The following is a 23,845-nucleotide window of genomic DNA, read 5'->3' as shown; positions in this document are numbered from 1 at the left end:
AGTTAGTTAAGTAAACGGTAGTAGTAGGGTAGTTTCTTCTATGATGAAAGTCGCCATGTTGGTCTAGATCAAAGTTCTACTTCCCGCAGGAGCGTGGAATAATAAACCTGTTAAACGAATCCGATACAACAAAGAATCTAAAGAGAGGACCCGCAGAAAAGCATTTGGGTTCACATCTCATACAGTGCTTAAAATTGGATTCCTGCCATCGACATAATAAACTAAATCAAAGTTTAATCAATTCGGTTCGGATTCAGTTATTAAATACAAATTGATCAATGTACCAAATTTTACTATACAACCTAAAGTATACCTCATTCCAAACTAACCGCATAAACTAAAGTGGATACACTCAATCAAAATACACAGAAGGTTACGAAAATTAACTCCTTACAATTAAAAACGAACTGAAGTTTTTCTCAAAAAAAAGAAAACCAACTAAAGTTTATTTCAAAACAAAAATCCGGTTTAGATCGGCTAACTAGCAACAAGTGCTACGAGGCTATGGATTATGGGGAGTTATTTAACCTTTATAAATTTACATTTCAGTGGAAAATTAAAATACTGTTATACATGCATAATACTTCATCACTAAAAGAGTTCATTTAGCCAATTACTGTAGTCAAATGAATGTAACAATATGTTTTGCATTGTAAGACAAAATACTGTTAGTCATGGTTAGAGCCGGTTCTGAGTCTTAAGTGGCTACAAGTTAAAGAAAAAAATGGACTGTTTTACAAAATTAGAAATCAAATTCGAGAAAGTCTCAACTACCAACCAAGACCGATCTTACACCATACTATTAGACTACAAAGATTTTTAATAAATTTAGAGTCGAAAAATTTTATATATAAAAGTAGAACTGCAACTTCATGCTTAGACTGTTTGCTCTCAAAGCCGGCTCTAGTCATGGTATTAGGTTAGTATTAAAGCTAAAAAGTAATTTAACTCTGTAAATTAGAGTTTTGCAAACAGCTTTGCTATAGAAAAATATCAGATAAATGATTTTAGTGACAAATTTGTAAATATGGTTGTTGTGGTTTGACTACAGAAATAATATAATATTATTGTGTCATCGGATTAGTTATAGTAGTATGTTATAATAAAGTTGTCACCATAATTTACTAGACTATAGGAAAAGTGATTTGGAAAAAAGCACAATATTAATTAATTTATCGTGTTATCGGATTAATAATAGTATGATGTTATGTATAAAATATGTTATTAAAAAATAGCTTAATATTTGTTTTTATGTAAAATTATAGTTTTTATAACATTATAAATATTTAGAGTAAAATTATAGCATTATTTTCATTTATTTGAAATTATCTTTATAGTTTAAAAAACTCGTATGATTACTTACTTAAATATTGTGTAGTTTTCTTAAATTTTAAAACTATATATAATATATATCTTAAATGAAGAAGAAAAATGAAAGAGAAAAAAAAGAGATGGCTGATAATAAAGAAAACTGGTTGACAATTACATTATTATTATATTATTCAATCATCATCTTTTCTATAGTCTAGGAGACTTGATAGAAAATATTTTTTTAAAAAATAATTTTACGAAACTTTTTCCGCCAACCAAACGAACTTTCGCGCTAAAACAAACGGCTATACACAAAAACATAACACATATTCTATCCCTTATAATACGTTAAGTCCAAAAGGCTTATTTGCTTTTACAATATTTCTTGTATCTACCTCACTCAACTGCATCGTTTCCAAGAGAAAGAGTGTTCTTATCCTCTCAAAGCTACCACCGACCCAACTCCATATTACTTTGATCTCCGCTACTGATTCTCCTGGTAAATTTTCTTTGATGTCTCTATGTTTTTGTGTGTATAATTACTTCGCTTTTTTTCCATTTTGTTGTGATCTCTGAAAAGTCCTCGTCCACCTAATTGATTAATCATCGTTGATGTCGTTACTCAACTAAAATCAGTGACTCCCGGAGATCTCTCTAAAACTTACCAGAAAAAAGTGGATCTAAACATTTACTCTTGAAACATTTAATAATATTGACGTTTTTATTTTATTTGGTGATCTCCTTATTTGGTTTATCTTTTTGCAGTTAAAAATAGAAACTTGCAAGGATTTCATTTCTGCGTAGAATCAAAATTATTCAGGTGAAGGAAGTGTGATTTGTGAAGAGTCGAATGTGAAGTAAAAAATGGAGAAACGAAACATAGAAGAAAGCAGCAGCAATCAAATTCCATGGATTCCTCAGACACCTATCAAGCCAATTGATCCGATCTACACAAATTGGAATCAGACGATGGAAGGGTAAGTGTTATTGTTTTGTCTGAAATGTTGGGAATTTCAAAGATTAGTGTTTGGGTAATTGCTCAAGTAAGTGATTGCATGCAGGAGATTCGTCGGAAATGAAGACATGGACGGTCTTGACAATTTGTCCTTTGGAGATTTGCTGGCTCTGGCCAACACAGCATCATCAGTGTTTTTCTCCGGACAGAGACAGACTGGGATTGATCAAAGTAAGAGAGGGCTTTTTGATTCTGGACATTGCTTTGTTTGAAATTTTAAGAGAATTTATCTGAATCTCATTTTGCAGGGCAAATGGTGTATGGAGAGATGTTGGAAAAAGGTGATGAAGGAGGGGAGATTCTGATCCCAGTGAGTGACAATGTTGATGAACAGATCAAGACACCGGAAAAGCCAAAGAGGAAGAAGCACAGGCCAAAAGTTGTTAAAGAAGCTAAACCGAAGAGAGATCCCAAACCGAAAACGCCGAGGAAACCAGCTGGTGAAGGTCAAGAAACCAAAACGCCTAAGAGGAAATATGTGAGGAGGAAGAAAGTAGAAGCTGATAGGAATCAAGAATCGACACCAGTTGAAGAATCAGCAGCTGTGGAAGCTTCAGCTCCTGCCAAGAAGGTTTGCAGACGTGCCTTGGATTTTGAGGACGAGAGCTTCAAACCCAAAAGCAGTGAAAACGATACTAAACACGCAGATGAGACTGAATTAGCCAGCAGAGGAAAGCAGTCAGATTCCGGGAATCAAGAATCGAAAGATTGTCTTATTCCATTGCCTAGCACGCCTAAAAGAAAGCAGAGCCAGAGTAGAAGAATGGGAAAGGAACAAAAGAACAGTGGCGCACAAGCTGCAAAGAGAAGACAAAGAAAAGAACCAACTTGCGACATGAATCCATCAGGGATCCTGTACGATGAGCTATGTGAGTACGAGAAAATGCATTGGTTGTATTTCACAGACGGGCAACAGAAAGAGATGAGATCTGATGCCATTTGCAGCGCACCATTCACTGGTCAACGACTTGATGCAGAAGAAGATGTTTCTGGCTTTGACTCAAGGTGCTACGGTTTCACATCTCAGGCCAGTGCTAGTAGAGTCCTAACCATGGAAGAAAATTGTGAAGGAGCTTCTCATGGAAGGCAGAGTTTTGAGACAAATGTTCGTTTGGATAAGATAGACAAACCAATCAAGAAGAAAACTACAGGCCATGCTCGATTCCGAAACTTGTCATCTATCGTTAAAGTTACAGAAGTTTCAGAGAAGCTACAAGGAGGAGGTTATAACAGGCCACAGAATAACAATAACGTTCTTGTTGAGAGGCGAGTGACCTTGAGCAAAAAGAAGCGAGCCGCTAAGTCTGAGATATCACAAACCAACCAGATAACTCTTCACCCGAATCTTGGCCGGTCTCCACCTTCATTTGCTGGTAACGAATACATACACAACTTTAAATTCTCTTTCTTTCTTGAACTTGCTGAAATGCAGATTTTTGATGATGTTCTGTCTAACAGATCTTCCTCCAGATGAAATTTGGAAACAACTTTACTCAGTTGAAGCAATCTGTGAGTATTTGCGTGTATTAGACATCAACAGGGAGAACGAAATGAATAGCACGGGAAACCAGATTGTACTCTTCACCGGTGGAGCTGGAGCGATTGTGCCTGCAGCTCCTGTCAAAAAGCGGCGTCCACGAGCAAAGGTTGACCTGGATAACGAGACGGATCGAGTGTGGAACCTTCTGATGGACAGTATAGATAGCGAAGGAGTTGACGGATCAGACGAGCACAAGGCGAGATGGTGGGAGGAGGAACGAAGTGTGTTCCGAGGACGAGCAGACTCATTTATAGCACGAATGCATCTTGTACAAGGTACACCACACTTGTCCTTTTTGCGGTTTTTGTTCTAACTGTAACTTTTTTAGGTTTAGTATTTGATCTATTACTTGTATGTCTTAGTTGTAACTTGTTGTTATGGTCTTATGTTTTCTAACAGGGGATCGACGTTTTACCCCTTGGAAAGGGTCCGTTGTCGATTCTGTTGTTGGAGTGTTTCTAACTCAGAATGTTTCTGACCACCTATCAAGGTATAAACTCTTACATCTATGTCGAAATTTAATCCAAGACAGCAACAAAACTCAAAACTAACTTCTTCTCTAAACTTCTTTTTATGTTTTTGTTTCCTGTAGTTCTGCTTTCATGTCACTTGCTTCAGAGTTTCCTCCCCCGGAAGTACCCAGCAGTAACTTTGACGTAGGAACATGCTCTGTGCCTCCTATCCGAATAACTTATTTGGACTCAGAGGAATCGATTTCAAACCCACCCGTTCATAACCACACACAGCCTGATGAGGAGAAGGATTATGACAGCTCTAGAAGCAGTAGTGAGATTGCCAGTTCAGCCCATGTATCAGTTGGCAAAACCATGGATTCAAAGACGCACGTTGATTCAGATCAAAAACGTTCAAGTGTAGAAGTTGATAAGACAGATCAAACGTACCATGTCCAAGACTTATTTCCATCTGATGATTCTACACTTACATGTCAAAATTCGTTGGTTTCTGATGCTCCTCAGAGAGCAGGGTCAAGCTCAGAGATTAACTCAAAAGGAGAGCATTATAGTTCCTATGTGAAACTCCTACAGTCGCTAGGGTCTGCTCAGCTACATGGCAAAGGAAGAGATATCATCACATCTGATACAGTCTCAGCAGAAGAGTCCAATCAGAAGAATCATCAGTATGACAATTCAAGGCAAGAAAATGGGGTTTCAAGCAATCATGGAAGCTTACAAGTATCACCAAATACGTCTCCCGGTGATTATAGCTCAGGAGTTAAGGATTTAGAATCACTGAAAGGGCAAACAAAGTCTTCTGGTGACAGTAATGAGCCCTTTTGTTGTTTTGGGGATGTTTTCAAATATCAGACACCTGAGATGCCTGCAAGCTCTAGCAGCGTTCCGTCCACAAAAAACAAAGAAGGGCCTGTAATGGAGACTTTGATTCCAGATCTCAATGAAAGCACGAGTTGTATTCATCTCCGAGAATGCACAGAAAAACCACCAGGACATGACTCAAGGCAGCATGGAGACTCATCGTGCAAAGAGCTCAATCCTAAGTATGAAGCTACTACCTTAAAAGCAAAAGGAAAAAAGGTTTTAAAGAAGGGGAAAGAAGGTTTTGATTGGGATAGTTTAAGAAGAGAAGCAGAAGCTAGAGCAGGAAAAAGAGAAAAAACAACAAGGACGATGGACACTGTGGACTGGGAGGCAATACGAACAGCTGATGTTAGTGAAGTTGCTGAGACTATTAAGAGCCGTGGAATGAACCATAAACTCGCAGAACGTATACAGGTACAATTTAATCAATATGTGGCCAGATTTATGGATAATCATCTGTTTTAAGTATTTAACTCTGAACATGAAAATATTGCAGGCCTTCCTTAATCGTCTGGTCACAGAACATGGAAGCATTGATCTGGAATGGTTGAGAGACGTTCCACCTGACAAAGCAAAGTGAGTTTGAAAGAAAAGTGTTTTATTTCTTCTTTATTGACCAATGTATTAAAATTACTACTTAGGCAGTTAATCGTCAATGACTCCATGCTTCAATGCGTATTTATCGTTTATTATACAATCATCATGCAGAGAATATCTTTTGAGCTTTAATGGATTGGGACTAAAAAGTGTGGAATGTGTGCGGCTTCTTACCCTGCACCATCTTGCTTTTCCAGTAAGCCGAATCTTTTTTTTTCCTTCTTCTTCTTCTTCTTCTTCTTCTTCTTCTTCTTCTTCTTCTATTAGGTGAATGATATGATGTATGAACTTACGATAAAACTTATTGACAGGTTGATACGAATGTTGGGCGCATAGCCGTTAGACTTGGATGGGTACCTCTTCAGCCGCTCCCGGAGTCACTTCAATTGCATCTTCTAGAAATGTAAGCACTCTACTATATGGTATTAATTGGAAACTGTTTTTTTTTTTTTTTTTAAAAATTCCTGATACATCTTTGAGTTTGGTTTAACTAGGTACCCTGTGCTTGAATCCATTCAAAAGTATCTATGGCCACGTTTGTGCAAACTCGACCAAAAAACTTTGTAAGACCTCTCACCATGTTTATATTTATCTTATGTATTTTTTATTGCCCATCTTGATACAGCCATTCATTAGTTTAACGCCATCACAGGTATGAGTTGCATTACCAACTGATTACTTTTGGGAAGGTATGTATATAAAAAAATATACACATCTATGCATGAAAAAACCGATGGTAAAATGATGAGGTTTTTTTTTATCTACTTGACTATTTGTTTCATTTCAGGTGTTTTGCACAAAGAGCAAACCTAATTGCAACGCATGTCCGATGAAAGGGGAATGCAGACATTTTGCTAGCGCGTTTGCAAGGTGCGACAACATGTGTCCTTAAAACACTTAGTACCATTACGAGAGAACCTTAATTCAGAATATAACTCTAGTAACTTTTTTTACTTGTTTTACAGTGCAAGACTTGCTTTACCCGGTCCAGAAAAAGACATGACACCGGATAAAAACACTTTGGCTCTGCCGGAGGCATTGCAAAGAAATCAAGGATCAGAAGTTGTAATGCATTCAGAACTTGCAAACAAGCCCACATGTTGTGAACCAATTATCGAAGAACCATCATCCCCGGAATTAAAATGCCAAGAAGTATCAATAGGTGACATAGAGGATGCGTTTTACGAGGATCAAGAAGAGATTCCTACAATCAGGCTCAATCTAGATGCATTTACCAATAACCTGAAGAAAATAATAGAACGCAGCGGAGAACTACAAGACGGAGATATGTCTACAGCTCTAGTTGCGCTTACTGCCGAAGCTGCTTCTATCCCAATGCCTAAGCTCAAAGATATCAGTCTTCTAAGAACAGAACACCTAGTGTAAGTATCTATTTTCTTTGTTTTTTTGCTGTGTTTTAGGTTAAATCATTAAGTGGCAGACATTAACCCGTAGGTTGGGAAAAATATAAACTTCCTAATACTTGCTAGCCATGCCACATAGAATTGTCAAAAAAAAAAAAAAAAAAAAAAACGCTAAGATATCAACAATTTTGTTCCAACTTTTTTTAACCATTGACTCTGTTTATTTTCACATATTTGCAGCTATGAACTTGGAGACTCGCATCCTCTTCTAGCTGAGGTATGTTAGATAAGTTATACTTAATTCATAATTTAGTTGAAGATACAATTCAGAATTGGTGTGTGGGAAGTTACAGACCTATCCAACACACACAAATAGATATTAGTTTAGGAAACATGATGTAGTTCTGTCGGTATTGAAAATCTAAACGAGCTGTTTGCGTTTGTTATGGCAGTTGGAGAAGAGAGAACCTGATGATCCGTGTTCGTATTTGCTTGCCATTTGGACACCAGGTCAGCTGGGAGTTATCAACTGATCCGCAAATCTGTTAAGTCATTTAGTCAGATCAACTAATAAAGTTTCTTTAATCATGATGACTATAAACAGGTGAGACTGTTGATTCCATTGAACCAGCTGTAAGCAAATGCATCTCCCAGGGAAATGGTAACCTGTGCGACGATGAAACATGTTTATCATGCAACAGCGTCAAAGAAGCAAGATCACAAACCGTAAGAGGCACAATCCTGGTAAGCAATTGCGTCTGACTCTGTTGCTCCTACTACACGTTTCAACAAATATTTGCAAATAACAATTTAGTAATTTCATATGCAGATACCTTGTAGAACAGCAATGAGAGGTAGTTTCCCACTCAATGGGACATACTTCCAAGTTAATGAGGTTAAACTTCAACCTAAATGTCCAATTCCTCCATTTAATTATTTATATTGAAACTTTCTGATGTATTCTGTTAATGTAGGTTTTTGCGGATCATGATTCTAGTTTAAACCCAATCAATATTCCAAGGGACTGGTTATGGAAATTGCCTAGAAAAACTGTATATTTTGGAACATCCATACCATCCATATTCAAAGGTATGTAGTCTTCACCAATGCTCTTGTACACATTTAAAAAGAAGAAAATATTCTAACTACTTAAGCTAATTTTCAGGTTTGCCCACAGAAAAAATTCAACATGCTTTCTGGAGAGGTAATTATAATTTGTTTACGCTATAGCAACATCTTCCTTTTCTTTGATTTAAAAGCTCCAAATGTAGTTTACTATTCTTTTCTTTTTTCTCCACTCTCTTTGCGTATATAGAAACATGTTCATAGATTGATGTTTTCAATTGAGTTTGAGACATAATTTATCTTTTAAATTTGTAGGTTATGTATGTGTAAGAGGTTTTGATCGGAAGACAAGAGGACCAAAGCCTTTGATTGCGAGGTTGCATTTCCCGGCCAGCAGAATGAAGTCACAGTCACAGGCCAACCCACCCACCTGATCTGAGTGCTGTGTAGGTAGCTAAGCAAAAAACATGGCCTATGGTTAGAGAGTGACACCAGAGTACCTAAACAGGTCAATGTAAAATTGAAAACGTTAAGCTAACGATAGAGTTTGTAAGATGTCGTCTTTATGTGTCATTTTAGTGTCTTTAGTTGTACTAAATACCAGTCACAACTCACAAGAGATGCTGCCAGTAGCTGAATCTGTCGTTTTTCTTTTATATTGTTCTTCTCTCCCAACTAGATTTGAAGCATGTCTTTGCTCATGTGATGTTCATTCAGTTTTTGGTTTTCTGAAACCAAATACATTTCATCTGGTTTAGTTTTCCATACCAATATAAAGACACGTTTTGCAACGTTATTTTCTTATACGGTTAGGATTTGGTTTTCAGATTATGAAACTCAAACTAATAAACACTCCTTCAGTTTACTAATGTAATGATTTTACGGTTTGCATTTTATATACGGTGGATTTTGTTCACACGAATTCTTCGATACATGGATTCTTTTCATCGGTTTGGTTTCAATTAGATGGTTGAACCGGACCAGACATCGGGTTGTTAAATGGGCCTAATAGTATTGGTACCAGCTCCGATCTTAGCTTACTTTTCGTTCTCGTCTCTTTAAAATCCCCAATTCTCAACCCTAATTGATCGGAGTTTGTCCAAATCTCTGCCATTTTTGCCGAATTCGAAGCATTCCTATCCTCTCCGTTTTATTCGCAGACTCGCGTTGTGCATCTCAGCTGTAGATTGTAACTTAGGGTTCTCTATTCATTTGTATCTCAAGTTACTGATTGCTGTAATGCTCTGGTTCCCTATAACCAGGATTTGTTGTTATTTCAATCGATTTTGCCAATTAGATTGGTTTTAGAGAAAGTTTCCTTCGATTCCTGTATTTGTATAGTTCTTAAGATGGAGAATTCGCGTAGACCGTTTGATAGATCCAGAGATCCAGGCCCGATGAAGAAACCAAGGCTCAACGAGGAATTAATCCGGCCGGTAAACTCGAACGCGCGGCAGTTTTCGTCGCAGAGAACGCTCAGTACGGCGGTGGCAGCACCACCTGCGTCGTCAAGATTTCGAGCCGGTGGCAGAGAAACGGAGAGTAATATTGCCAGTGATCCGAGCCGCGAGGCTTACCAGCCACAGCCTGTTCATCCACATTACGAGCTTGTGAACCAGTATAAGTCGGCACTATCCGAGCTCACTTTCAATTCGAAGCCAATAATTACGAACCTCACAATAATTGCTGGAGAGAATGTTCATGCTGCCAAGGCCGTTGTAGCCACCATTTGCAACAACATCCTCGAGGTGAACACCCAGTTTTCATGCCCACTTGTTATACTCCTTGCTCCTTTTCTTTCGAAATTCTTGTTTGACTTATTGTACAATATAAAAGTGAATGTGGTGGTTGAGATTGTGATCTGTATGCGAGGTTTAATAAGAAAAAAACGAGTTTTGAAGCAACCCTAGTGTCTTTTCTCGAATCCGTGTGGTTTTTTATCCTTTTTCATCAAGTCGCAGATCATTCTTGTGAATCAAAGTTCATAGTCTATGTCATCTTTTGAATCCCATTCCGTACAATTCTCACTTTAAAGAGGCATCTGTTTCTTGACACAATGTTGTTAACTATCTCAAAGTAGTTGTTGCCCATGCAACCATTTTGTCTATGTTAATCTTTCAAAGAATGCATATTTCAGCTCCTCATGTCATTGTACTGAGTTTTGTTTATAGATGTGTGTAGTCTCTTTTACGGCGTTGGAGTTGTTCTAATGTATTCTACTTTATCGTTTGGCAAGAGCTCTCATAACCTCTGCTATTAGTGAGGTTTGATTATCTGTTAATGGGTTCTGCTTACCGAATGCTCTCCAGAAAGGCCAAGTCAACATTTATTCATCTTGGGTAGCAGAGAAATATCTAACAGATGGAGTCTGTTCAATCAAGTCGGTGGGAAGACAAGGATTAAAATTTCACTGTTTCTCACTTCATCTTAGGAATCGACACTTTGAGTAGTGTTGTCACTCTGCCATTTTTGGCATGTAGATTTCCTTAACGTCGTTTAATGGCTTTCTGTGTCTATGGATTCCTGGTTGTCATGATATATGTGAGTAGTTGCTTGAATGTCATCATGGTTTGTACCAATAATTTTTATGTTTTGATATTTTATTTTACCCTCTAGGGCCTCCTCAAATGTGGGAATCCTCGATGTTACTCTCTATGAGATTATATTGGCCTTTTTTCTGGGTATCTGATTTGATGAAGAATGTTATGCAGGTACCAAGCGATCAGAAGCTGCCAACATTGTACCTGTTAGACAGCATTGTGAAGAACATTGGAAGGGATTACATTAAGTACTTTGCTGCTAGGCTGCCAGAGGTTGGTGTTTTGTTGATAGTCATGGTTATATAATTTCTTTTGCCTAGCAACTACATCTCTGATCTTCCTCTTTGTACTTCTGTGCAGGTATTTGTTAAGGCTTACAGACAAGTTGACCCTCCTATGCATTCTAACATGAGGCATCTCTTTGGAACCTGGAAAGGAGTCTTTCATCCGCAAACACTTCAGCTTATTGAGAAAGAACTTGGCTTTAATGCTAGAAGTGATGGCTCAGCAGCTGCTGTTACCACAGGCAGAGCTGATCCGCAATCTCAGCGCCCACCACATAGCATCCATGTGAATCCTAAGTATTTAGAAAGGCAACGCCTTCAACAGTCGGGACGGGTAAGCAAAGTAAACTGCCACTAAAACTTATTAGTGACGACAAACCCAATGTAAACTCGAGGTTATATACCGGAATGTAGCTTCAATACTTCATTAATAGTTTGCTGAGTATTCTGTTTTTGTTTTCTTTTGTGCAGACAAAAGTAATGGTTACTGATGTGCCGGAGATCTCCAATTTGACTAGGGATTCAGATAGACTGGAGAGAGTTTCAAGCATATCATCTGGAGGCTCGTGGGCAGGTCCAGCTAAAGTAAATGTAAGATGATTTTTCCTTGGCATGGTTACAGTATTTAATCTAAGTTCTGTCTACTGATTGTGTGTTGGAATTCAGACCATTCGACGTCCTCAAAGAGACTCACTTAGTGAACCCCTCTATGAGAAAGATGTCGCGTCAATAGCAGGGGAATATGATTATGCTTCTGATCTACCGCATAATTCTAGATCCGTGATCAAGAAAGTTGGTTCAAGGGTTACTGATGACGGGTGTGAGAAGCAATGGTACGAAGATATGAGCAGGGGTCCTGATCTGATTTCTGACCAGAGGGATGAGTTACATACCAAAAGCAGAATTTCCGACTACGCTACTGCGAGACTAGAAAATTCGGAATCAAGTGGTCCCAGTAGAAATATAGGTGTGCCTTATGATAGTTGGAAAAACTCTGAGGAAGAAGAGTTTATGTGGGACCTGCACTCAAGGTTATCCGAAACAGATGTAGCCACTATCAACCCAAAGAATGAGCTTCAGGCACCAGATGAATCAGAGAGACTGGTTAGCTATGATAATAGTGTCTGAAACTTTTTATTATGATGTATCTCATTCAGTTTCTTGGCTTTTAACCTGTTTCCATCTTGCAGGAATCTGAAAATCACCTCTTAAAACGACCAAGGTTTCCAGCTCTCGACTCAAGGTTTGATCCGGCGACCTCGATAAATTCATATTCCTGCGAGCAAAAAGATCCAAATGTTTTTGGCCGCTGGACGTCTTCTCCTAGGTCTTTGCATGATTCAGAAGTTTTTCCTTCCATTGGTACAACCTCTAATGCAGCTAGAAAGGGAATTCAGCCTCAATCTAGGGTTGCCAGCTCTGGAATTTTGCCAGGAACTGTGTCAGATAGACAATCCCCTTTACATGATTCAACTTCGAAACAGAATGTGACTAAGCAAGATTGTAGAAGAGCTCACTCCCTCCCTCAACGTGATCCTAGGGCTTCCCGGTTTCCTGCAAAGTCTCAAAGTGTCCCCAGGGATGACTCTGGACGGCCCCTATCTTCAAGTACTTCAAGTAGTCAGTTGAAAAACACAAATACGCTTCAACTACCTGATGCATCTCAAGTGGAAAAGTTTGACTCTAAGCCAACAGCTAAAAATGCCCGAGGCCATACTATTGCTCCAGAAACTACTGGACAACCAAACATGGCTGACTTGCTGGAAGCTGTAATGAAGAGTGGAATCCTTTCTAATAACTCAACTTGTGGTGCGATCAAGGAAGAGAGTTCTCAAAATGAGGTTAACCCAATGGCACCAATCCTGTCAGCAGCCTTTAAGTCTAAGACTTTGCCACCATCATTGCCAATTCCAGTGGCTGGTGACAATTTATTAGCTCGTTTAAAAGTTGAACAATCCTCCGCACCACTTGGTTCGTGCGCAGTGTCTCTTGCTAGTGTCACATCAGCACAGACATCAAAAGAGAATAGTAAGGCCTCAGATCCTCTGTCGTGCCTCTTGAGCTCCTTAGTTTCACAGGGCTTGATATCTGCTTCAAAGAAGGAGCTGCCATCTCTCGTACAATGTGTAGCTCCTTTCATAACACAGGATCATAGTCCTGATCATTCTACCAACAGCTCTACGTCTGTATCTGTGGTTCCATCAGATGCTCAACCATTGGCTTTGGTGAAGAAGGGTCAATCCAGTGCCCCGAAGGTAGCACCAGTGGAAACAGCAAAACTGGAACCAGAAAACCTAATAGGATTGAAGTTTAGGGCAGACAAAATCCGTGAACTTCACCCCTCGGTGATTAGTAGTCTCTTTGATGACCTTCCTCATCTCTGCAGCTCCTGTGGCGTTCGCCTTAAACAAAAGGAAGAGCTTGACAGACACATGCAGCTGCACGATAAGAAGAAGCTTAAGTTAAGTGGCACAGACAGTAAAAGTAGGTTTTGGTTTCCAAAGGCTGATGACTGGATAGCAGGAGGAGCTGGAGAGCTAGAACCTGAAGATGAGGAAGTTCTGAGTGAACCTGAAGATGAGGAAGTTCTGAGTGAACCTGAGAGTGCTGTTGAGGATGGTCCAGGCGTAGCTGCTGATGAGGACCAATGCGCATGTATATTATGCGGAGAAATATTTGAGGAATATTTCGGTCAAGAAACGGGTCAATGGATGTTCAAGGGGGCTTCTTACCTGACCATTCCTCTAGCCAACAGTGAGACCAATGGTCCGATCGTACATGCAGTTTGCTTGACCAAGAATTCGTTGCAGAGCTTGGAAGTTGGAAATGCAATCAAGCAGGAAACTTGTTTCTCTTAGTCATATCAAATAATTAGTGTATTTTATTAAGGATAATAATTATTGCTCCCATATCAAATTATATATTTGCCTCCATTTTTGTTTAGTTACTTAATTTGATCGATTTTTTTCTATACAATTGAGTTAATTTGATGGCCAAAAAGATTAATTTAACATTTTAAAATAATTAATAAAAATATATTAATCTATAGCTTTTTCTCTTAAGATTATCTATATTAATTTATAAATTTTAGATGTTAGTCACTAAATATATAAACATATCACATATGATATTAGCACTTCTGAGTTAACATATATAAATAGTAACACTTTTTTATATATTCTTATCAGTTTATGCAAAATAACCAGATTTGAACTGTAAGTCTTTTAAACAAATTAGTGCAATTAAATTTATAAAATCATGTTTTATATAAGACTAATCATTTGTAAATGGTAATAAATTTCTTTCAAAATAATTAAAGTTTTTTGAAAATATTCAACATATACAGTAACTTATTTGATGAATTTTGTAACTTACTGATCAAAGTACAACAAATCAAAGTACAAAAAATCAAAAACAAAAATTTGCTTACTTTTTGTGCATTATTATTATTATTAATTTTCTTAAGAAACATTTTTAGAAATAAAGTGAACAAATATATAATGTATTTGTAAATTTAAATGGTTTTGCCTTCAGTTATAATTTTCTCTATCTCCGCCAATGCTGTTAGTCAATCTGTATTTTGAGGTCATTCTAGGGCTCTCTGATCTCACATTCCCGTCCTGTAATCATGCTGCATCAAATGCTCAAATAGCTTCCTATCTACAATTTTTTTCTCAAATTCTCAATTATCCTAATGAATTCTCATATTTACCTAAACCAAATATCATTTGGGCCGCCCACCTAAATTTGATCCAAGTTTAATGAACAATTATATTGACGGCCACATCTGTGCTCCCTTGTTTCCACGGATTTGATCTAGTAGAAGGTGAGACTATTATCCTTATTTGTGTTCAGAAATGTTGTTTTATCATATCTCATTTTGAGTGTAGTTTTGGTTATCATGTGAATCCTTATAGAATGGAAGTTACCTTTATCATAAACCCTTTGCTTGCTTGTAGATTGGGGAAAGAGCAAATCAAATTAACATTTATTGGAGAGAAAAAGAGTGAAACGCAAAAAAGTGTGATAGTTAAGCTAAGTGTATAAGGCTTTGTAGGTGGAGGGAGGGAGCTAGAAAAGCAGAGGAAAACCCAATTTTCATATGGTCCCTCTCTCTTCGTTGTTTCTTCATTTTTGGAAAACTCAATTTTCACGTGAATAAGAGCTGATTATTCTAGTATTATATATAGCTGTTTTTCACGGAAAAATATGTTTAGAAATACATTAGAATCTATAACCTTTGCTCATTTACAAATTTGCCTCTTTCGTGTGTAATGAAGAAGACAAAGAGAAAAACAGCCAAATGGCTCGAAGAAATATATTACCATAATATGGCTGAACCTTTCCGCACACCAAGAGTTTCTGAATGAGAATCTTCCAAAACGTGTTTATCTCAAGAGCCACATTAAGCACCCCTGTTTTCGAAAAAAACTATAAAGTGCGGAAAAAGAGATTTTAATTATTGTTGTTGGTGTAGTTGTGTGGGTTAGATGATTAATTGACTAGTAAGCTTTAATGAGCTTATCCATTTTTTTTTTTTTCGTTTGTGGTAAAAGAGCTTATCCAATAGTTTCTTTTTAAGTAGACTCGATCGTTTTCGTGACGTCTTTAATGACTCATGATGCCGTTTAAAAATATTTATGAAGACTTTGAGAAATGCAAGTCCAAGATGTGATTTGTTTTTTTGTTCATTTATCATGTTTCGTTTCATGTCTATCTATATTTTCTTTCCGTGAAAACATACGTCTAAATAGATTCTTTTTTCTGTTGACATAAATAAAAAAATAGACTTTTTTCTAAGAGCATGTATATCAGTGAATCCCTAAGAAAGGAGTTCATTAGAATATAATAACATTTTTTTTTGTTTAAGTTTGTTTTTTTTTAATCAAAAATTATAATTTTCGACTAATCAGGATGCTTCATTTTAGATGATATGATACTGTCTTTTTAATATTAAGATTTTTTGTCTCAAAAACTGTGTCATAAACCCCTCTTAATCCCCTCCTGATGTACATACTCTAATAATAACTTTATAAATAGCCAATCTAGTTTCTTTTCGTGTTTGGACCATAAAACTTGACGTTAATACTAAAGATGTCTTTCATTTTTCTGTTGACAAAAAGAAAAAAAATAGACTCTTTTTTCTATTAATAACTTTATAAATAGCTAATCTAGTTTCTCTTTGTGTTTGGACCATAAAACTTGACGTTATTACTAAAGATGTCTTTCAAGATTCGATAAGTTTAAGATTTTATCAATCAATCGTCCAATGACTCAACTCTTTCCCTCCCTCGTATTCTATTTTGTACGATTGCATAATTGTCATACTTTCGAAGACGTCACCGGCATACTACTATTCTGTACTTTTCTTAAAATAACGAATATAAAATACCAAACACACATATCTTATTACAACCTACTAACCTAGGCTGTATAAATCCAGGTCAAATCATTTTGGCATTTTTTTCGTCCAATAACCTATAAATTAAAGTTTAATTTTTGACGGCAACTAAAAATGAAGAGAATTGTTTCTGTGAATTAATTTATAGAAATGTATAGTATATTGAAAGACCAATCTATAGTTCGTTCTTTCAATTTTCATAAAGGCGTTCTGTTACGACTCAAAATAATTTGTTTTTTTCCAATGCACATTGGCGGAGCCACATGAATTAGCACGGGTCATTCGCTCCCAACCAATTTTTAAAACTTGGTGTAATTTAGTAGTGTTCAGTTAATATCCCTATTTATTAAAGAAATTTCTGGTGCATCAGGTAATTTGGATGATCTCCATGAGTTGTTCTCATTAATCAAGTATATATAGGATACAAGAGATAAAAGGTTAAATCTGTTCTAAGTATATTGGATATAATCAACGATTCTAATTTCTAATATAGACAGATTTTTTTTTAAATCTGCATTGTTGGAGCCGTGATTATTTTTAATATATGTAGAATATTTTCATTAGCTATTCATTGAAAAATAAATTTCTAATTATAAACAAAAATCTAACAAACAATATACTATTCAAAACTAAATTTTTTTATTGATTGTATATGAGTAGTATGACAAATATCAAGCGTAGAGACGAGTAATACATTGTTACATGTTGATAATGCAAGGAACATGGTACAAAATATCTAAAATATCTCTCGATCTCTTGTCGTTTGCTTATCTTTTCCATATCTAACTTACATTTAATGATCGATTTGTTTAAGTTTTATTTCAACTGAAACTAAAATAAATATTTTACACAGACCGGACGAAACTCAAAAAAGTCAGAAGAGAGACATCTTCACATGGCCGAATGAAAATACATATCCAAATATAACAAGAAGAATTCCTCTCTTTCTTCTCCATATCTTCTCTGCAATTTCCGTACCAAAACTTAAAACCCTCAAATTTTCTATATTCTTTTCCCGGGAAAATCTCTCTGAATTTTTTTATTCACTCTGTCACGTCTATGTTCTTCCACGTCGTTTCTAAACTCCCAAGACAGAATCTGTGAACTCCATTGCTCCTTTTTCACCAAAAACTTTATCTTCTTTTCTAAAAACATTGTCTACCTCCCCAAAAAACTAAAAAAAATGTTCTTCCTTCCTTTGAGTATCTCACTTTATTCACACGTATAGCATCCACAACAAAACTTATAACCCATTTTTCGAATTTCTCTCGAAAATTAAAAACTTTCTTTTTATTTTTCTTCTTCTTCTAAATGTTGTTTTTCCCCATTTCCTCTAAAGTTTCTTTCTAACTTTCTCACGTTCACTCTGTTTTTTCTTTCCCGGGAAAAACACAATTGTTCTGTTAGAAAAATCCATACAAATTTCAACCTACCCTGAAAAATCAAAGCTTTTTTCCTCTGAAATTTCTTTCCTTTTCTTCATCTCTTTCTCTAAATTCCTGTTTCTTTTCCTCCGGGAAAAAAAAAGGAATCATTTTTCTAGGAAAAGTCGTCAACCATGAGAGGCCTCGCGGCTTGTTACAGCGAACACGCCATTAAAGTAACAGATGCGTACTGTTCAGGTCCTTCAAATCATTCCTACATCTCTCCGACATTACCTCCTTCGATCCCCGACACAGTAACTACCACTTATAAATCCAATCTCCCTTCCTCCGACAAACCCGTCTCTGTTTCTCTCACCTGGTCGGACAATCTCACCGTCGTGATCTCAACGCCGCCGAAATCATACTCTGTTTCCCTTAGGAAACCCAAAGGGTCAAGAAAGTTGACTTCTTCCTCCGGTTTGCTCAACGCCGAGATACTCTGGGATCTATCGGAGGCAGAGTACGAGAACGGCGGACCCGAACCAACCAGTGGATTCTCCGTCGCCGTCGTGGTTAATTCCGAGATTACCCTCCGAGTCGGCGACATTGAACACGAGAGTCTCCGGCGAGATAAGTCATCGTGGCGGGTCTCGAGAACAGAGAGATACTCCGGGACTTGTTGGCTCTTGACAAAGGCTCAATTCTCCGACGCCGGAAGTAAACACGAGATTCAAATCCAATGCGGCGGCGGAGGAGGAGTAGGCGGTGGTGGTGGGGAGGAAGGGTATTTGTGGAAATCGAAAAGTCCTGAAACGATGTCGGTTTGGGTGGATAAGAGGAAAGTGTTTCAGGTGAAGAAGCTCAAGTGGAATTTCAGAGGGAACCAGACGATGTTCTTCGATGGAATGCTCATCGACATGATGTGGGACTTGCACGACTGGTTTTTCAGAGAAACGGCGTCGTCTTCTTCGACTTCTTCGTCCAAAACGACGTCTTCGTCGTCCTCTTCTTCCTCCTCCTCGTCTCCTCCTTGTGCTGTGTTTATGTTCAGGAGGAGGAGTGGATTAGACAGCAGATTATGGCTTGAGGAAGACCAAGAAGAGAATAAGATTGGTTTAAGAGAAGCCAAACATTCGTTTTCTCTTGTCATTTGTGTCTCTAAAAAGTGAAAAACAAATAATAAAACGAAACATTTTGTTTTGTTACTGATGGTTTTAATTTATTTTTTAACGATAGTTCAAGTTTAACATAACTATTCGTTATCTAATTGTTGTTCTTCTTTTTTTTTTTTTTTTGAGACTTGATTGTTCTTGTTTAGGACAAACGTAAGTTTGGCTTCAGTTCGTTTTTTTGTTTCATGTAACTTCGCAATACCAATATTCCAATAGATCATGTGTGTTGAGATTGTGATGAAGTCTTGGACATGCTTTTAGCCATTTTGACACCTGGTGACAAATTTTCGATCAGGGTAGAAATATTCGATCAAGTATTTTGGACGTATTACTTTTAGCCATTTCTTGCACTTAGGGCTGGATGAGATTTTGGGAGCTTGAAACAAAAACAAAAATGGGTTTAATTGGTTTTATAAAAAAACAATTTTTTTTTTAAAAAAAAATTTATAAATTAAATTGGAAAAAAAATTTGGAGGCTTAAAACAAATGTTTTAATGGGCTTGGCCCAGATCCAGTGTTCTCTATAAATATTATTTAATTTGTAAGAATATTTATACATCGTTTACATCATTCAGAAACATCTGACATGACTGATAAATATATACAAAATATGTTATTGTGTTGAACAGCAGATGTTACCACACGGACGTCTAGGCCCGGTTCAAAACCACTACCGTTTGTGTTTTGTTACTTACCGGAGTTGTGTGGTTTCGGTTTGACTTTAAACATCAGAGAATCTTCGGAGTGACACCCACCTTTTGTCATGTACATTTTTTTTTCTAACAATATAATGTCCAACGGTGAAGAAATATATGCTTGAAGACCCTTTTTACATCAAGATCCAAGTCGAAAGCTAGCTCCTAACCTGGTATATATCAACGCTTGGAACTCCCCCACGAATTCAGAAATTTGGTGCATACTTTGAATGTATATCCACCCGAAAATATGATAAACTATCACTATGTCCAAATAAGCTATTAAATTTACGTTGTCGCTTTTCCTTTCTTTTATTTGTTTGGCTGTTTCACGAGGACTCGAGGTTCTCATGAATCTTCCATTTCTTTTCACGGGATACATGTAACAACCCTCTTTTCCTTTCTTTATTACAACAAAAAAAAAATGGAGAAGAAGTCAAAAATTAAAATAAAAAATGGAGAAAAAGACTAATCTCTATATAGAATTGTCACAATCTATGGGCTATGGCTGGGATTGATATCGTTGAAGCTTTGCCTTCAATATCACGTCATCAAAACTGAATTTATATTGTAAACCGTGGAAGACGAATTATGCATAAGATGGAACGTATATAAATACATACGCCTTTTTTATAGCCTAATTTGTTTATACGTTATTTTCACGGCTTGGGATGCTTAAGGGAAATGAGTAAATTTCAATTTTTGAATATTTTAGGCATAACTGCACGAGGTCTATATGATTGCCCCTTTGATATCCATTGTAATGTTTTTTATACTTTTCATGTGAATAAATATTAAATACTAAATAGGACATATCAGCATATGGTTTCCCATTCAAAGATTGCACTTAACAATATCAGCATATAGTTTCTTCGATTCCTGAAGGCCATTTTAATAATTTCCCAAGCAATATCTCAGGAATAAAAGAAAACAAGTTTTTTTTAATTGCATTAGTTTACTTACTCTATTTTTCTAATAGGGAAAAGTCCTATAATAATGAAAAAACAAATAATATCTTCTAAAAATATTAGATGATAAGTTTTTTTTGTTGTTTTGACAATGGTGATAGTGACTTTTTTGATATTTCCAAAAGCCGAAAGTGGAAAGAGTTAGAATCATAGAAGTATTTTTTTTTTGAAATGTAATTTACTGATCTTTACTTATGTTTTTGTGTCTTTTCACATAAAAGTCATTAGATATTTTTTCTAGCTAAAGGATATAAAATTAGATATCTAGTAAAAAAGTAATCATCAAAAACTTGGAAGAAAAAATAAAGTGAAATAAAAGAATATCTAAAACATTATAAAAACGAAACAAACGAGTATCATAAGATACACTATATTTTTTTAACACTGATTTATTATTTTATTATAAATTATGAGAATTTTTATATCGACAATTTAACAACAAACAAGTCTCCCGCTTGCAAATACGCCAAACAATTCTTCATGCACCACGTTGAAAATCTCATATAAGGTTGTCTCCATTAATCTGTAAATTAATAATAAATCGTATTTTCCGGGACTCGAAACCCAGATCTCTTAGTATAAAAGTATTAATAAATTTATTAACCACTTCTACAAGAAACACTATTATTATATTTAGAGCACATTTGTTTCCTGAAAAATGTCATATATCTAGTTATAATATTTCAATGAATATAATAGTTACATCAAAATCTGTTTTTCTTTCTTTCCTTTTAATAATGAAATTTCTGGAATAGTTATTTTTAGTCTAAATCTTTTCCGGTTTTGGATGTTTTCTTATATATTAAAATTGGATTCTGTTAATGTATCGGGATCCATCTACTATTACAATGTCGTAGAGCCACTGGGCCACTGGGCCGAAGTCACTCTTCAAATTAGTTAGTAGTTGAAGTTAAAACACAAAGGGATAAACACAGTAACTTCCCGCGGTTAAAAAAAACTGCCATCGAAACCATCCAACGGCTGAAAACATTTTCCTTGGAGAAGAGTCCAAAATATCTCACCTCCTCAAAATCAACCTTTCTCGAAACTTCCCATCACTTCCACCTATAAAACACCAAAACCCCACTTTCCTCTTCCCAACTCTCTCTTTCTCTCTCTCTATCCAAATTTTCTCCATCGATTTCTGCAGTCATGTCTTCCTTCACCAGCAAATACGCCGGTAAGTAATCTCGTCTCTGTTTATCAATCTTGTGCACGATTCGTTTGCGTTAAGCTCTCATCTGCGTTTTGCTCTGTTAAAGTTTCTGTTTTTGATGTAACTTCTTCGTTTTTTGTTCCAAGTATTGAAGATCTAGTTGATAGATTCTCTGTTAAAATCACCAATTGATTGTTTGAAATCTGAGTCTGGTAATTGATTATGCGTCGAATATGAAAACTCGCAGATGAGCTGATCGCTAACGCTGCCTACATCGGCACACCTGGAAAGGGTATCCTTGCGGCAGACGAATCGACCGGCACCATTGGAAAGCGACTCTCGAGCATCAACGTCGAGAACGTTGAGTCCAACAGAAGAGCTCTCCGTGAGCTTCTCTTCACTACTCCAGGCGCTCTTCCTTGCCTCAGTGGTGTCATCCTCTTTGAAGAAACCCTCTACCAAAAGAGCTCTAATGGTATGTTATACTTTAAAAAGTCTGTATCTTTCTCTCATAGTGTATAGTTGCTTTTGTGGGTTTGTTTCTAATTTGTCTCTTTTGGATGATTTTGATTGTGTGTGTGTGAAAAGGGACACCTTTTGTGGATATATTGAAAAAAGGAGGAGTTTTGCCTGGTATTAAGGTTGATAAGGGCACAGTTGAGCTCGCTGGAACCAATGGTGAGACGACCACACAGGGTCTTGATGGTCTTGGTGAACGTTGCAAGAAGTACTACGAGGCTGGTGCTCGTTTCGCCAAGTGGCGTGCGGTGCTTAAGATTGGTCAGAATGAGCCATCAGAGTTAGCCATCCACGAGAACGCTTATGGTTTAGCTAGATACGCTGTTATTTGTCAAGAGAACGGTCTTGTACCGATTGTGGAGCCTGAGATTCTTGTCGATGGTTCTCATGACATCCACAAGTGTGCTGCAGTTACAGAGCGTGTCCTTGCAGCTTGCTACAAAGCCCTGAGCGATCACCATGTTTTGCTAGAAGGAACCTTGTTGAAGCCAAACATGGTGACTCCAGGATCAGAGAGCGCCAAGGTTGCACCAGAGGTGATCGCAGAGCACACGGTCCGTGCACTTCAGAGAACAGTGCCAGCAGCTGTTCCGGCCATTGTGTTCTTGTCGGGAGGACAGAGCGAGGAAGAGGCGACGAGAAACCTGAACGCGATGAACCAGCTTAAGACAAAGAAGCCTTGGTCGCTGTCGTTTTCGTTTGGAAGGGCGTTGCAGCAGAGCACGTTGAAGACTTGGGGAGGGAAAGAGGAGAATGTGAAGAAGGCGCAAGAAGCGTTCTTGGTTAGGTGCAAGGCTAACTCTGAGGCTACACTTGGTGCATACAAAGGTGATGCTCAGCTCGGTGAAGGTGCAGCAGAGAGTCTTCATGTTAAGGATTACAAATACTGAGGATGAAGCTAAAGGATCGTAGTTTTCATATCGTCGTTTTTGTTTTTGTGTTTTTTTTTACTTCAAAACAACGGAATTATCTTTACTAGTTCTTGTTGTGTTTTGTTTAATAGAGTGGTAAAAAGAGAAGACTCCCCTCGATGAAGCTTTCTCTGAGGTGTTTGTTCTTGTGAAACCTTTCTTCTAAATGAATGTTTTGTTGAAATCGAAAGCAGTTCTACAGGTTCTTTTTGTTTTTTCTTTTTGTTATGTTTGTTACGTTTGTTGTGTTTGTTTGGAAACTTTTAAAGCAAATTACAAGTTTAAAGCCCAACGTGCAACATCTCAAATTCTCAACTATAAAGAAGATGACATGTCAAAGCTTGCTACAACAGGCTACCTGCTGTCATGCTTTACACATTTCAACATACGTATTACTAGCTATTGTATTACACATCTCAAAGCTAAGAAATGTATTTTAAAAAAATTCAAATTCAATTATTCTCAACATATGTACTTGTTTTATTATTGATCTCTTTAAATACAATACTCTAAAAGATGTCTATATTAAATCAGAAAACAACAAAAAAAAAATCCGAGTAAAAACAAATTGTATAGAAAATGTGTTATCTGTTGTGAAAACTTAGA

At 36.9% G+C, this 23,845-nt stretch overlaps 4 protein-coding genes across 4 annotated transcripts; all 4 read left to right on the top strand.

Annotated features, from left to right (window-relative positions):
• The first annotated feature begins 1,686 nt into the window (after nucleotides 1-1,686).
• Nucleotides 1,687-8,930, top strand: LOC18026430 (protein ROS1). The gene is made up of 21 exons (XM_006410763.2): nucleotides 1,687-1,810; nucleotides 2,077-2,288; nucleotides 2,373-2,497; nucleotides 2,575-3,699; nucleotides 3,785-4,141; nucleotides 4,266-4,356; nucleotides 4,459-5,617; nucleotides 5,700-5,779; nucleotides 5,912-5,996; nucleotides 6,112-6,203; nucleotides 6,295-6,363; nucleotides 6,453-6,489; nucleotides 6,588-6,670; nucleotides 6,766-7,182; nucleotides 7,405-7,441; nucleotides 7,617-7,674; nucleotides 7,769-7,908; nucleotides 7,994-8,059; nucleotides 8,139-8,253; nucleotides 8,330-8,368; nucleotides 8,545-8,930. Exons 2-21 carry the CDS (start codon nucleotides 2,176-2,178, stop codon nucleotides 8,661-8,663), a joined length of 4,407 nt encoding a protein of 1,468 aa, XP_006410826.1. The 5' UTR covers nucleotides 1,687-1,810; nucleotides 2,077-2,175; the 3' UTR covers nucleotides 8,664-8,930.
• A 395-nt stretch (nucleotides 8,931-9,325) lies between these two features.
• On the top strand, nucleotides 9,326-14,042 carry LOC18026429 (polyadenylation and cleavage factor homolog 4). Its single transcript, XM_006410762.2, has 6 exons — nucleotides 9,326-9,977; nucleotides 10,941-11,042; nucleotides 11,130-11,387; nucleotides 11,525-11,644; nucleotides 11,720-12,157; nucleotides 12,244-14,042. Exons 1-6 carry the CDS (start codon nucleotides 9,579-9,581, stop codon nucleotides 13,909-13,911), a joined length of 2,985 nt encoding a protein of 994 aa, XP_006410825.2. The 5' UTR covers nucleotides 9,326-9,578; the 3' UTR covers nucleotides 13,912-14,042.
• Nucleotides 14,043-17,357: 3,315 nt separating this feature from the next.
• LOC18026428 lies at nucleotides 17,358-19,020 on the top strand. The gene has a single exon (XM_006410761.2). It carries the CDS (start codon nucleotides 18,013-18,015, stop codon nucleotides 18,985-18,987), a length of 975 nt encoding a protein of 324 aa, XP_006410824.1. The 5' UTR covers nucleotides 17,358-18,012; the 3' UTR covers nucleotides 18,988-19,020.
• Nucleotides 19,021-21,727: 2,707 nt separating this feature from the next.
• LOC18026427 (fructose-bisphosphate aldolase 6, cytosolic) lies at nucleotides 21,728-23,445 on the top strand. Its single transcript, XM_006410760.2, has 3 exons — nucleotides 21,728-21,833; nucleotides 22,057-22,284; nucleotides 22,398-23,445. The coding sequence occupies exons 1-3, from the start codon at nucleotides 21,806-21,808 to the stop codon at nucleotides 23,216-23,218; spliced, it is 1,077 nt and encodes a 358-aa protein (XP_006410823.1). The 5' UTR covers nucleotides 21,728-21,805; the 3' UTR covers nucleotides 23,219-23,445.
• The last annotated feature ends 400 nt before the right edge of the window (nucleotides 23,446-23,845 follow it).

This window comes from Eutrema salsugineum, unplaced genomic scaffold (genome assembly GCF_000478725.1).
Source record: "Eutrema salsugineum unplaced genomic scaffold, Eutsalg1_0 scaffold_10, whole genome shotgun sequence".
Taxonomy (NCBI): domain Eukaryota; kingdom Viridiplantae; phylum Streptophyta; class Magnoliopsida; order Brassicales; family Brassicaceae; genus Eutrema; species Eutrema salsugineum.
The sequence above is the reverse complement of the archived record's forward strand: the minus strand, read 5'-3'. Positions and strand labels throughout refer to the sequence as shown.

Coding starts and splice junctions, on each gene's coding strand:
- LOC18026429 (XM_006410762.2), top strand. CDS start 9,579: ATGGAGAATTCGCGTAGACCGTTTGATAGATCCAGAGATCCAGGCCCG. Junction 11,043..11,129: donor TTGCTGCTAGGCTGCCAGAG/GTTGGTGTTTTG, acceptor ACTTCTGTGCAG/GTATTTGTTAAGGCTTACAG. Junction 12,158..12,243: donor CAGATGAATCAGAGAGACTG/GTTAGCTATGAT, acceptor TCCATCTTGCAG/GAATCTGAAAATCACCTCTT.
- LOC18026428 (XM_006410761.2), top strand. CDS start 18,013: ATGAGAGGCCTCGCGGCTTGTTACAGCGAACACGCCATTAAAGTAACA.
- LOC18026427 (XM_006410760.2), top strand. CDS start 21,806: ATGTCTTCCTTCACCAGCAAATACGCCG. Junction 21,834..22,056: donor CTTCACCAGCAAATACGCCG/GTAAGTAATCTC, acceptor GAAAACTCGCAG/ATGAGCTGATCGCTAACGCT. Junction 22,285..22,397: donor CTACCAAAAGAGCTCTAATG/GTATGTTATACT, acceptor GTGTGTGAAAAG/GGACACCTTTTGTGGATATA.
- LOC18026430 (XM_006410763.2), top strand. CDS start 2,176: ATGGAGAAACGAAACATAGAAGAAAGCAGCAGCAATCAAATTCCATGG. Junction 5,997..6,111: donor TGCACCATCTTGCTTTTCCA/GTAAGCCGAATC, acceptor ACTTATTGACAG/GTTGATACGAATGTTGGGCG. Junction 6,364..6,452: donor AAACTCGACCAAAAAACTTT/GTAAGACCTCTC, acceptor ACGCCATCACAG/GTATGAGTTGCATTACCAAC.